At 33.8% G+C, this 12,647-nt stretch overlaps 1 protein-coding gene across 1 annotated transcript; it reads right to left on the bottom strand.

Moving 5' to 3' along the window:
- Positions 1-846: 846 nt before the first annotated feature.
- On the bottom strand, positions 847-7,010 carry LOC132555809 (sulfotransferase 1B1-like). The gene is made up of 5 exons (XM_060220172.1): positions 6,985-7,010; positions 6,421-6,629; positions 3,193-3,302; positions 1,489-1,657; positions 847-956 (listed from the first exon to the last, which is right to left on the bottom strand). The coding sequence occupies exons 1-5, from the start codon at positions 7,008-7,010 to the stop codon at positions 847-849; spliced, it is 624 nt and encodes a 207-aa protein (XP_060076155.1).
- Between the last annotated feature and the right edge of the window lie 5,637 nt (positions 7,011-12,647).

Genomic DNA, 12,647 nt, shown 5'->3' with positions numbered 1-12,647 from the left:
ACGTAGACGACACAGCAACATCAATAATAATAATAATAATAATAATAATAATAATAATAACAATAATAACAATAGTAATAATGCTAATAATAATTCCCTGCTTAATCAAGTAATACAAATAGTTTAATTGTTTTTCATTGATCATACCATATATGAAAAAGAGAATTAAAATGCAAACTGCTTTATATCTAAAAGTGGTTGAATTCAGTTGCTTTCTTCTAACATAAGCCTGGAAATTGAGCGTAAAATCCAGCAAATTGTGCTACACAATAATTTCTTGAGCCATCACGACAGGAAACAAGCCAGAAAGATTTCTTTATTTTAATCATTTTAGCTGTTTGTTTAAACAGTAGATGATGTCAGTAGTTAGATTGCACAGTGGTAACACACTCACCATTCACAATGGTAATCGTGGTGTGATTCGTCAAGTGTAAACGAAAGAGATAAGGTGTCAACTTCCTGACCACGTGTTCCAATAATGAGATCCGAGTCATGTTTAAATCTGGGCCATCATTAGCTATTGATTAATCATGCTGTAACTGGTTTTATAACAATTGTTATAAACAAACGATTAAAGAAATGTCATCCGCATGTTCTGTTTATATTTAAAAAGAATAAATAAGGTAAAACAACATCATTATTGTAATATTAATTGTCAGTTTGTATTGGTTACATTGCTGAGTTCTGTTCCCGGATAATAACTTTTATATAACGTACCCGTACACGTTGACGCATGGTACTGATACTAGAAGATGTACATCAATCTTAAGATAAATTCGATAAAATTTCGACTCGATTGTCTGATCTCTAACATCAACCATACACCATGTTGTCACGAACTTTCTATCATTCCCATGTGTATCGGAACTTTGAATCTTTCATTCGCTGACCTAAAACTCTGTCGAATTCCTCGCTTTCTGCTACTTTAAACCAATTTTTCCAATCTCCAATTTGACCTGTGGAAAGAAAGATCAACTTAGGATGAAATCATTACTATAATTCTTTGACTTTTAAAATCAACATGAGAGTGATAACACAAATACTATTAGTATATGTCTGTTTTCGTATTGTATTACACAAACATAAATAATTCAATAACTTGACCATTCTTTGAGATTGTTCAGTGCATTTGATCAGCGCAATGTGACCTTAAGACTAGAAAGTCAAGACATTTTTGTTTTACTACTACCTTAATGAATTTAGCATTAATGAATAAATAATAAAGTAATTTATCAAAAGAGAAACACTGAAACTAACATAGAGTGGGTTTGGTTCGAATTTATTTTGAAAATAAAATAAATGGTAATAAAGGAATTATTATTATTATTTTTTGTAATTAACAGTTTATTTACAAGGATACAGAAAATATTATCACATTTCATTTTTCGTTTAAAATCTCACAGCAAACGACGTCCAATAAATAAGTTTTCTTTTGGTTAAAATCGTAAATGAGATTACTTGCTCATCAAAAGAGAAACAGAGATTTACCTTTTCGATACATTACTGTCTGCGTCCGATCCTTTTTAACTTCAGCCAAGGCAAGTTTTTGATTTCTCATATTTTCGAATCCACAACACGTGTTAACCTTGCACACGAAGTCATCGTCACAGTCTAGTTCTAGAAATTCTGCAATCCGCTTAATATTTGTTACACCATCCTGTTAATCGAAGTACGCTTTTATTGTAAATAATTACATAAAACAGTCCAGACATCATATCACGAATCTTGAATGTTAACATCAAGGACGTATGACAAGAAAGTTTAGATTTCCATTTAAAAAAAGAAGGATATCTTACATCAATCGTGTACCAACCCTACCAAGATGTATGGAACGCAATGGATTTAACTTTCTGTATATTCTACGTGTGTTATTGCATTTAATACATATTTATTGCTACCTCTGACAGTTCAAATGTCATTACAGGTTTAAGGTAAAGTGCTAATTACTTGTCCATTTAATAAGGAATATGCTTCTTGTATACGGGAGCTAATGTATTTGCAAAATCAGGAATTAAATGCCCAGGATGGAGATAATATTGTAGCACTACCATGGCTGGAACACACTTGTTTGATTAACATAACCTTAGTTGAAGTTTCACTGGCAGAAAAAAGTTAGCTCAGCAATTTATTATAAGAGTAAATGTATATAATTACTTAGCGCTTCTTTTTTTAAAAAAAAACAATCTCGACTTTGGATATTTAATGTGAAATATAAAACAGCCTTATGAGAGGGACATTTGATAAAGTCAGACTATTGAAATTTGACCGTTGAGAGGAACTTTCCACTCTTGTCAAAGAGTATCAAACAAATCTCCATTACAATCATCTACATGCATTGCGTCATGGAAATACACTTGTCAAACGTTTATTTACTTGATTGAAGGGTACCAAATGAACTTTCCCGTTGTCTCTCAATCAATAGCATTGAACTTCCATTTGTATCAGGCATATTATCAATGTATGCATAGATTTGTACTCTGTATTCACGTGTTACTTCTCGTTTGAACTAAGGTAATGTATTACTCTGTAGTATGCCTGGTGAACTTATTCATCGAGTACAGAATGTCTTTATCAATGCGGTGTGTCTGTTTAGCGGTATCCGAAAAAAGAGCACATTACATCAGAGAATAGTTATTGCGTTCGTTACCTTTATGATAACAAATTTTGATGCACACATACCAGACATTGAATAATACAGATCGTCAATTTTTGAACTTAGCACTTTCTGCCAGCTACCACGATCACTGTAATAGGCGACAGAGGTTTTTTATTCCGATCTCCCGCACTTTGAATTATGGTACCACGTCACCGAGGTTTCGGAAACAGCAGATGCCATTTCTGCTTGCACGTTTTATTTTGCAATAAGACCCATGCAGATGTCTTGAGGATATGTGGCCTGCATATGTACTCACCAAGATAAATTATTGTTTTACTATATGCGAAGTGTAGATTTATATACCTTATTTGTGTTCGTCTTTTTAACAATTGTGAATTTTCCATTTATTTATAAAACATCCTTGCATCGTAAACCTATAGTGTTTACATGTCTCTGCTGATTCAATACTTAAGGGCATGTTCCTTAGATCACTATTTATCGTCCAAGACGTTAATTACTGGCAGTCAAATTCATCACATGTGATTTCGAGAGATGCAGGTTTACGGTCATTAAAGTGATTCATTGAGAAAACTTACTCTCTTTAAATCTTCATAATAAAGCTGTAATACAGGAACATCTTTGAATGTACTGGACAGGGCGGTTTCCCAGGCAGTGGTGTAGTCAAACCAGTTATGAAACAATGTAGCTGTAGATAACAGGCAATATGTAGGTACGTTTACATTACATAGATTATTTCACTGAAAATTGAAGGTGGATTGATCACATTTTTGCCAGTGAAATGTAGAGAAATATATCAATTTTAAAATGTGTTATTTTTTCACTCGTGAACTTTTACAGACTTACGCCAGTAAGAATACAAATGATCTGAAAAAATTGACAAATCATATAGCCCGGTATAAAAAACACAAAACCAGAAACCTGAAGGGGTTGTTTACTTGTGACACGACCTTCATTTCCATGGTAAACATATATTTCCATTAAAGTCAGCAAACAATACAACGCAAATTACCTTATCAGAGATCAAATCTAATCTCCATCCAAACGTCTTGAATGTGGAGCTTACACGTTATTCTAAAGGAATTCAAGAACGGCAACACGGGGGCAAATTAATAGAATAAATGAAACTGGCTACCGGAAGAAATATTTACAAACAAATTAAAATTGTTTCGATCTGTACGATTTGTTTGTGCTCATAATTGAATCAAATATCTCAACATTATTTTCTTTTCTGAACTTTTCTGTCTTGACAAATCATCGAACTCGCCTAACTATTGCCTTATATCAGTACTGATTTCATAAACTTTTAAATCGTTTCATTTTGTAACATATTATTTTGCATCAGCTGTGTTATCTAAGCTTGCAGTAGGATAAGTTTTATTCATAGAAATCCAAAAATAACAAACTAAATATGTCGATATGACTGACCAGAGGTTTTGTCAAAATGACAGGTTTATCAATTTTCAGCAACATTAATATAAATTTCTTCCGGAATGAAATAAACAGAATTGTAATGACAAAGCAGGCTTGGGAACCATTCAATTACAAAATTTCATTATCTTGGTAAACGTCATCAGTATTGCTTGGAGTGAGAGGAAAATCAATCTAATATTATCATTTAACACGCGGATAAGTACCATTTATTGAAGAAAGATTCGTCCATATTTCATTGAATTATTAACGGAAAAATAAATTTAATACCCGATACAACAATATTGCAAAATACTGAAACGGTATTTTCGGACTCCGTTAGTATCATCTGTTGATATCATTTAATTTCATATTGTAATAACTAAATAGAGTGTAGTGAATTCATCAAAATTTAGCAGTTAACAAAATGTTTGATACGCACATTTATACAGTAAAGTTTATAATTGACCAGGGATGCTGGTATATACTAATTTAAGTATTATTTTCTTCATTGTACTCATGGTACAAAGTGTCGCTTCACAAGATTTCAAAATTGCGATATTGCCAAATCAGTTCGACAAGGATGAACAATATATTTGTGATTTTGAGCCAATGAAAAATGTCATTTTATTTTACTGCATTGAAAAAGAATCCGTGCTCATGAATGTTAATAAAACACTTTGTATCCGTTTATATGCCAAATTACATGCTATTGTCTATATATTGCACATGTATCTGCTAATTCATAGATCAAAATGTATACAAAATTATAAAACAAATGTCACATAGGTGAATTCAGTCGTTAATGCGGTGTCATTCAAATGCTGCTAACACATTTTAATGAAGGATTTTCACCTGTTATCCATTGAATGCACTCACGTGATATGTTTTAGTATATGTTACTAGTGTAATTTGTCCTAGAACCTTTTTCATTGGTTCGCCTGTCAAAAAATTGATTGTGATGTCATAATAAGGGCAATGACGTTACGTATCAGGATTCGGAAATGACGCAATCTCTGTCTGATTTTATCCTCCAATTCTTTTACTTGAATACCTCTAAATTGATGCAACTTTTCCGAGTTATAAGATAAAATGTATCCTCAATTTGTTTCCATTTCATATATGTTTTTTTCTAAAAATAACCTGACAAGTAATTCCTTTTGTTAAAGGATCTAAAAATAAACATTCTTAAGGCTCGTCTAAAACATTCTCGAATGAAATCAAACTCATTTAAGATCCTATGTGTTATGTAGCATAATAAGGATAATTAGATAGAGCATGCGCATCAGTTCAGTATAGCAAGGATTATATGCCACTTTGTCATGACGTCATTTGCAATTCACTTTTTGTAGAAAGATGTTATTATATTTATTTATACCAAAGATATTATTAGAATTTGATTCAATAGCAGAGTAGATATGAAACCTATTCCAAACTGTACTTACCCTTTTCTAGGAAGACTTGGACGTAAGCTGAGAAACTACAGGTAAAATCATGGAGTTTGGTAAGATGATGGTAATCTGAGACAGCAATGTCCTTGGGATTCCTCTGTATGAATATTATCTTGTTTTTATTGTTTTGGACAGAGGTCGGAAGTTGTCGAGGCAGTAGATGGCTGTTGAGAACCCGAGGAGAAGTGATAGCGTTAAGGTGTTCAGGTGTTCGAAACTCCAACATACAATTCTCTTTTGAATCTGGGTCGTAGTCAGTTGTTCCTGACAACAGCATCTTGCATATCTCCCACACCCAATGTGTACCTTTTTTGACAATGAGAATGCATGGCATTTCATAATTGTAATGCGACTGAGTGCAATAACGTTGTATACGAAGCATTTTCATATGACTGACTGTGATGAAATGAGTGAATAACCAAAAACCTTCACTCAAAAATATACATTTGTACAGACTCAGCATTTTTCAATCTTTTCATGTTTTCTCTATTACTTTCAAAAACCATCGATCATTTGCTACGAAAAATCATATATTTGCGTCTGGTTTATATGGGATTTTGAATAACTGTTTAGTGTAGCTCTTTTATGAAAAAAGTCGTTTCATAAACCTGAGGAATGAATAATGATCAATAAGTCATCATTGTATCGTTATACAAGGATATGTACTGAAACCTATTGTAAGAATCTTGCTTCATCTTGAAGATAACAGACAAAACCTGGCTAAAAATAATCCACTGGACTATATCAGTGGTGTTACCAAGAAAGTCTGTTATTTTTATAGAACCTTAAGTAAGGTTGGTATGGAGTGGATCAATTCCCCAAAACACAATTAATATATAGGCATTCGATTATTCAATATGTATTCTGCAATGTGTTATAAAACATAAATTCTATAAATTGAAATTATTTTGACAACTTCATCCGTTTTTCTTGATATATATTTACCTGCTTTCATGAATGCACAAATAAAGATATCATCATCTCGACAAGGGAGTTTAGTCGAGTTTGTTATTGAAGGTATCAGGCTAGGTGTTTTATTTTCCAGCAGAAAATCCATACTAAAATGTGTGTTGTCAATGGATATCATGGATTTGGAAGTTCCATCGGGGAAATGGAGCTCGTAGACATCTTTCTCGTCATATACAACTTTAGAAGAAGAAAACAAAATTATTGGCACATCTTCATTAGTAAAACAATAAAGATAATGCGTATGGTGGTGAAAATGTTGAATCAGCGACACTAAGGGTATACTGATTTCAGATTAAAATAGAAATTGAAATAGATTACTTTTTTAATTCCCCCCTTTAAATAATTAGCTAAATACAACCATGAAATATCATGTATGTCGTCAACATAAATCCATACTTCGTCAGAAGACATAAACAATAGGTACGAGGGCTAAAAAACGCATGGAAGGGAAATAGGGATACGTTTTATGTACTATCCAGAAAGGTTAGCGGCTTTTGTTTTATGTTGTATCAAATTTATATAACATGATATAACTTTTACTCACCGTTAACAGGTGGGTTCTCCATTTTCGTTTAACAAATGCCTGCAGTGTCGTAGGTGGAAATCAATGTGTTCGAATGATATGATATTTCTACAACAAAATGGTCCAATATTAGTGTATATACTGTACATCGTGCTTACTTTCTTATATAGCACAGCACAAGTTTACAAAAAGAATTGAACAATTGAAAGAGGGACACATTCTGAAAAGAATAATGTCCTATTATCATTTTGTTTTTTCGATCACTTTTGATTTTCCGCCGTTGTATCCTAAGCTTCAAAATGTAGGCACTTATCATCGTTGATGAGTCCTAGAAGGATGAAACAGCTGTATAATGTAGTATATTTCATTGTTTTGCATCTAACTTTAATTTTGCAATAAAGGTGCTATTTACTTGTGAGGTTTTTGCACAATCTTATATAGTATTTGAAATAATATCAATCAAGTTCTTTCTATACATTTATAATATATCTTAAATGTGTAGTTCTAAGCATCATTATTTAGTTGTTTGATAATTATACGAGCGTTATGTGTAGCTGGACACGCACGACATTTTAAGATCTAACAGTTGGTACATTACGATATGACAACAACTACATAGGCACAAACATGTATTCTGGACATGTAATGCTATATTGGTTTACAACAGTTTTACAAAAGACACCTTTCAATTCATGTTTTAGAATTAGTTATTTTGTCAGGATGCTAACTCTGTACCGTTTTCTTGTTGCCAGAAGTTTGTTATCTTGCTTCTACGCTGGATTTGCTGTTGGCATCCATCAATTTTTACAGTATGCAAACAGTGCATGCGCTCGTTGTTTGCAGACTTCCTTGAGTTATGTGTCGCCGTATCGGTTCAATATTTGATGAGGATATCTGTTAATTTATCATAGAATTTATCAGGAACCCATCCACCCACCCACCAAGTATAATGTGTAATCAATTTCATACTGAAGTTCATTAAAGCATTGCTTTGAATTGATTTGAAAACTTTCCCGAACTGTTTATATTTGGTTTAGTCATTAAACGCGACATTCGTTGACTTAATTCATTACATTCGCCATCACATTGTTTCAATATTGATAAAAGATTTCAAGTTTGCACAAAGCAATTTCGCGCATGGTTACTTTCTAACGACTTTTCACATTTCCATTGCGCTATCCTTAAACCTTATCTAAATGTGAACAGATTCAACACCTTTGTCGGAACATTATTTTTAACAAAATACTACATGTTACTAATGTAATATATTTGTACGAGAATCGAAACTTGTGAAAATTAGGATAGGTGTTTCGTATCTTTAGTCCTATATCTATACGTCATTTTACCTAATTACATGAACATTTGTCTTTTTCGATTTTTCTGTCAGCGACATAGAGATATGGCGTTGAAGGCGTACCTAATCGCAGTCTCCCAAAAGTACAAACACACGACACAAATCCACACCTCGCATAGGTAGGGAGACCGTTCTTAAATTACCTAAGCTGTTGATTTGACGTTAAGCAATATAAACAAAACTTAATCTGTAATCCCATTGCATGATCGTAAAAGTTGATAAATGGACTTGTACTCTCCTCTTTATAGCATGCCCGTATCCTGAATGTAGGAAATTGTCACTTGGAAGGAAATTCTGATAGATATAAATGAAGCAGAAAAACGAATCATGATTTAAAAACGCGAGTATTCCCTGATACTCAAGTTTCTGTGCATGAATGTTCATAGCGCTCCCTTAAAGTTTGCTCATTAACGTATCTATGCTTAGTATACAAAGTATTAAATGCCCGAATCGATTATCTCAGGATGTTTACGATGCGGCGACTTTCGTGAACGGGTCGACGCTATTCACAAAATTATGTGTCAAATTTTATTTTTGGTCATTATTGTTTAGAACACAAAGTTAAAACTGAACAATAATTTTGCACAAATACATACATGTGTGTTTAACATTAAACAGTAAAGTTGTAAGTAATGCAATTTCTTATCCAGAAGCTGATCGGCTGGTCTTTATGGATGCAGTTAAGTTCTGTTTTTTGGAGTGGGTATCCCGAGAACAAAAGAGTTCCAATTCTTTTGAGTAACATTAACATCGATGTATTTTTTTTCGAAAGTGCAACATTGCTGCCTATCAGGAAATGGAAGCCAATGTATTATCGATACACAGAATACATCTAACAATCTGAATTCAAGTGTCCACCAGTATGATTTCAGCAAAAAATAACAAAATACTTCATTTTCATGCAGATATTGCCGTAATATCATTTATCACACGGTAAAATCGTACTTTCAAACCAAATCATGAAAAACCATCAGACGGACAGTACTTTCTTAATGGTTTAAACAGTGCAATTTCCGGTACTATAAATTTTGTATCACCTTAACGTCATTTAGAGGTTGCACTTGGCAAAAATCGATGTCGATGTTAATGTTGTCCATATTTCTGTCACGTGACTTAACGGAAAGAGTAAATGAAATCAAAACGTCACTATGATATCTGGGCGATACATATCAGCTATATTAGTGAGTAGGAGACCTGTACCAGGAATGAAATGATAAAATAAAGACTTTCGAGTAACAATGGTGTATTTTAAACGTAAAATATTGAAAAGCAACATTTATGGTGATTCGTGCACAGTAAGACCTCTTGCAGTCTTCCGTCCGGGTCGACAAGATAAACCTGATATGAAATGATTAGTTTGTCAATTTAGTGACATAAATTGAGTTGATAATTGTATCTTTATTTACTTAACGAATCAAGTTATATCTACCACTCTTGTTTGCCAGGACAGAAGCGCTTGAAGGATCTAACTGCGGAAGCAAGCTGGAGTACCCTGGAAGATGATCCCATACGACTTCATACCTGTTCCGGGATTCGAATCCGGACGGTTAGGTGAAAGGCGCATGCGTTACCAATACGCGACTCGACCAACCAATAATATTTAATATAATCAGTTATAAGTTAAAATTCCTATGCTATATATTGTTTGTTAGTTTTAAGCACATATACGTTATATTGTCTGTTGGGACAATTAATCATCCATAAAGAACGAGAGTCAAACTAAATTTAGAAAGGAAACATTAGTTTAAATAAAACGTTGCCAAAGATTGTACAAAGACACACAAATGGATAACAATTGTAAGTACAACTTTAGAATTAGATACAGTAGAGTCAAATTATAAAGCAAATTGCCTCGTACAGGCGTTTCGTCCTCCTAGGACTCGTGAGTGATGTTAAGGGGACTGATGAATTAATTGACTAGAAGAAATGTCAGTGTAGATAGGTTGGAATGTTGGATGCATTATTCAATAAAATTACAAAATTTTAGTATCTCTGTATCGTTAATGACCCTGGCTGTTAATACGACTTAAAACAACAGTAAACCACACAAAAACATACATTTGATATTCTGCCACTACCGAATTAATCATAACGTGACATACAGGTTACGACAAGCCCTGCGGACAAAACGTTCACAAGCCGTGTCATAACAAAAAATACACAAGTGAGTAACACCTTTCAATACGATATTAAAAAAATGACTCAATTCTTTATCATAAACAAGGATTCATCCTAGGAATATACTAGGCAAATATCATGCCTCTAGGCCCCTTACTGTATGAGAAGTCATTTGAAGCTTTAAAGAAATCTGACCCTTGTGACCTTGAATATAACTCAGTCATTTCTTTTCATAATCTGTTTTGGGCTTCCCCTTGGAACACACCAGACGAATATCATGCCTTTAGGCCTTTAACTTCACGAAGAGAAGTCATTCAAATGTTTTAACAAATCTGACCCTTGTGATCTTGAATATTAGTAAAGGTCATTTGTTTTTCCCAATTTTGTTGGGATTTATCGTAGATATATACCATACAAATATCATACCTCTAGGCCTTTTAGTTCATGAGAAGAAGTCATTTAAAGCTGTAAAGAAATCTGATCTTTGTAACCTTGAAAAGAGGTCGACGTCATTTATTTTCGAAAACTTTGTCGGGCTTCATCCATTCCTGGACAAATATCATGCATCTGGGTCTTTTAGTTCATGAGAAGTAATTGAAAGGTTTTAAGAAATCTGACCCTGTGACCTTGAATATAGGTCAAGGTTCTATCTTTTTGCAAAGTTTATTAGGATTCATCCAACATACCAGCCAAATATAATGCCTCTTGACGCTTTAGTTCATGAGAAAAAACTCATTTAACGGTTTCGAGAAATCTGACCACTGTGACCTTGAATATAAGTCATTGTCTTTTTTAAATTTTTTTATTTTTTGCAAACGTCGGGATTTATCCTAGAAACATACATGTAACAGCCAAATATGACGCCTCTGGGCATTTTAGTTCATGAGAAGAAGTTGTTTAACCATTGTGATTCCTGTAAACTTGAATATAGGTCAAGGTCATTTCTTTTCGCGAATTTTGTTAGGTTTCGTCCTAGGTACATATCAGCCATTGTGGTATATTTGTTATTGAGAAGAAGTTGTTTAAAGAAAAATGTTAACGCCGGGCGACGGACCGACGGACGACGGTCGACGGACGCCGCACCACGGCAGCTCACATGGCCTTTCGGGCCTGGTGAGCTAATACAGGATAATACTGTAATGTTATACTGTACCTATTTACAATGTGTTCGACCTCTATTGTATATCAAGCACGTTATCTTGATATATTTTACTCGTAAGTATACTTGCTGGTCTGTTGTCGTTACACTATTGTTACATTGTTCTCAATTGAGAACGTGATACTACTTACTTTGACTGACAAGATTACCATGGCAGTTGACGTATACAAAACAGAAAACGCTCACCCTTTCGCAATACCTGGTCTCATTCAGCTTGTACTTTTTCAGAGGTCTTCGTGTAAATCGTTTCTCAAATTCAGGGCTGATAACATCACATGACGGTTTTGAAAACGAGGTGTGTCGATTGTATACACAAACACATGTGATGGCGGAGAAAAATATAATGACACAATATGTAAACACCTGCTTTTCGGCTGCCGCATTGGTTATGGACGAGTAGACATTGTTTGACTACTGAACCTTTATTCAAAATTATCAAAAAGCTGACATTACCATCAATCTTTTCCTTAAAAATCGCACTCCAGGCGTACACGTACAATACAAAGCTTTGACTTTCATTTCGTCAGTGCGTCAAATCAATCCAGTAATATACATGGGCCGTCCTAATTGTTTTCTTGTCTGATAAATTCCATGGCAAGCTTTCCCAGAGAAAATCTGGGGTTTTGGCTATCCCCCGCTTAGTGGAACCAGCGGAACCATCTATCAGTACTCATTAGGTGATACACTTGATATATATATATATATATATATGAAATAACAATAAAAACAACATAAAAAGTTTAACCGTGATGTCCCTTCAACACACCGTGGAGATTTATCTATGTGTGTTAGGCAGGTATATATACAAATGAGTTAAATTTGTGGCGACTCGACAACAAACAAACCGGTATAACAGGTAAGCTATCAGATTAGGCAAACAAATTTAGAATTGTAGTCTGTATAATATGATAAATAACAATATCAGCTGATAGTTTGTATCTGAGTACGAGATTGACAAACTTTACGAACTGATCTTCATTACACTTACCTTAGGTTCAATCTTCCGGTTTGTCCATATATAGACTACAGCCATCAGACATCTCACCTTA

This window comes from Ylistrum balloti, unplaced genomic scaffold (assembly GCF_031769215.1).
Source record: "Ylistrum balloti isolate Yb309-2 unplaced genomic scaffold, AGI_CSIRO_Ybal_v1 Utg370516, whole genome shotgun sequence".
Lineage (NCBI taxonomy): Eukaryota > Metazoa > Mollusca > Bivalvia > Pectinida > Pectinidae > Ylistrum > Ylistrum balloti.
Note: the sequence above shows the minus strand (reverse complement) of the source record. Positions and strands in the feature narration are given on the sequence as shown.

Bases quoted from the DNA above. Each gene is read 5' to 3' on its own strand.
- LOC132555809 (XM_060220172.1), bottom strand. From the start codon at position 7,010: ATGGAGAACCCACCTGTTAACGGTGA. The intron at 3,303-6,420 runs GTAAATATATAT...TGTTATCTACAG, and splicing joins TTGTGCATTCATGAAAGCAG to CTACATTGTTTCATAACTGG. The intron at 1,658-3,192 runs GTAAGTTTTCTC...TTCGATTAACAG, and splicing joins ATTATGAAGATTTAAAGAGA to GATGGTGTAACAAATATTAA.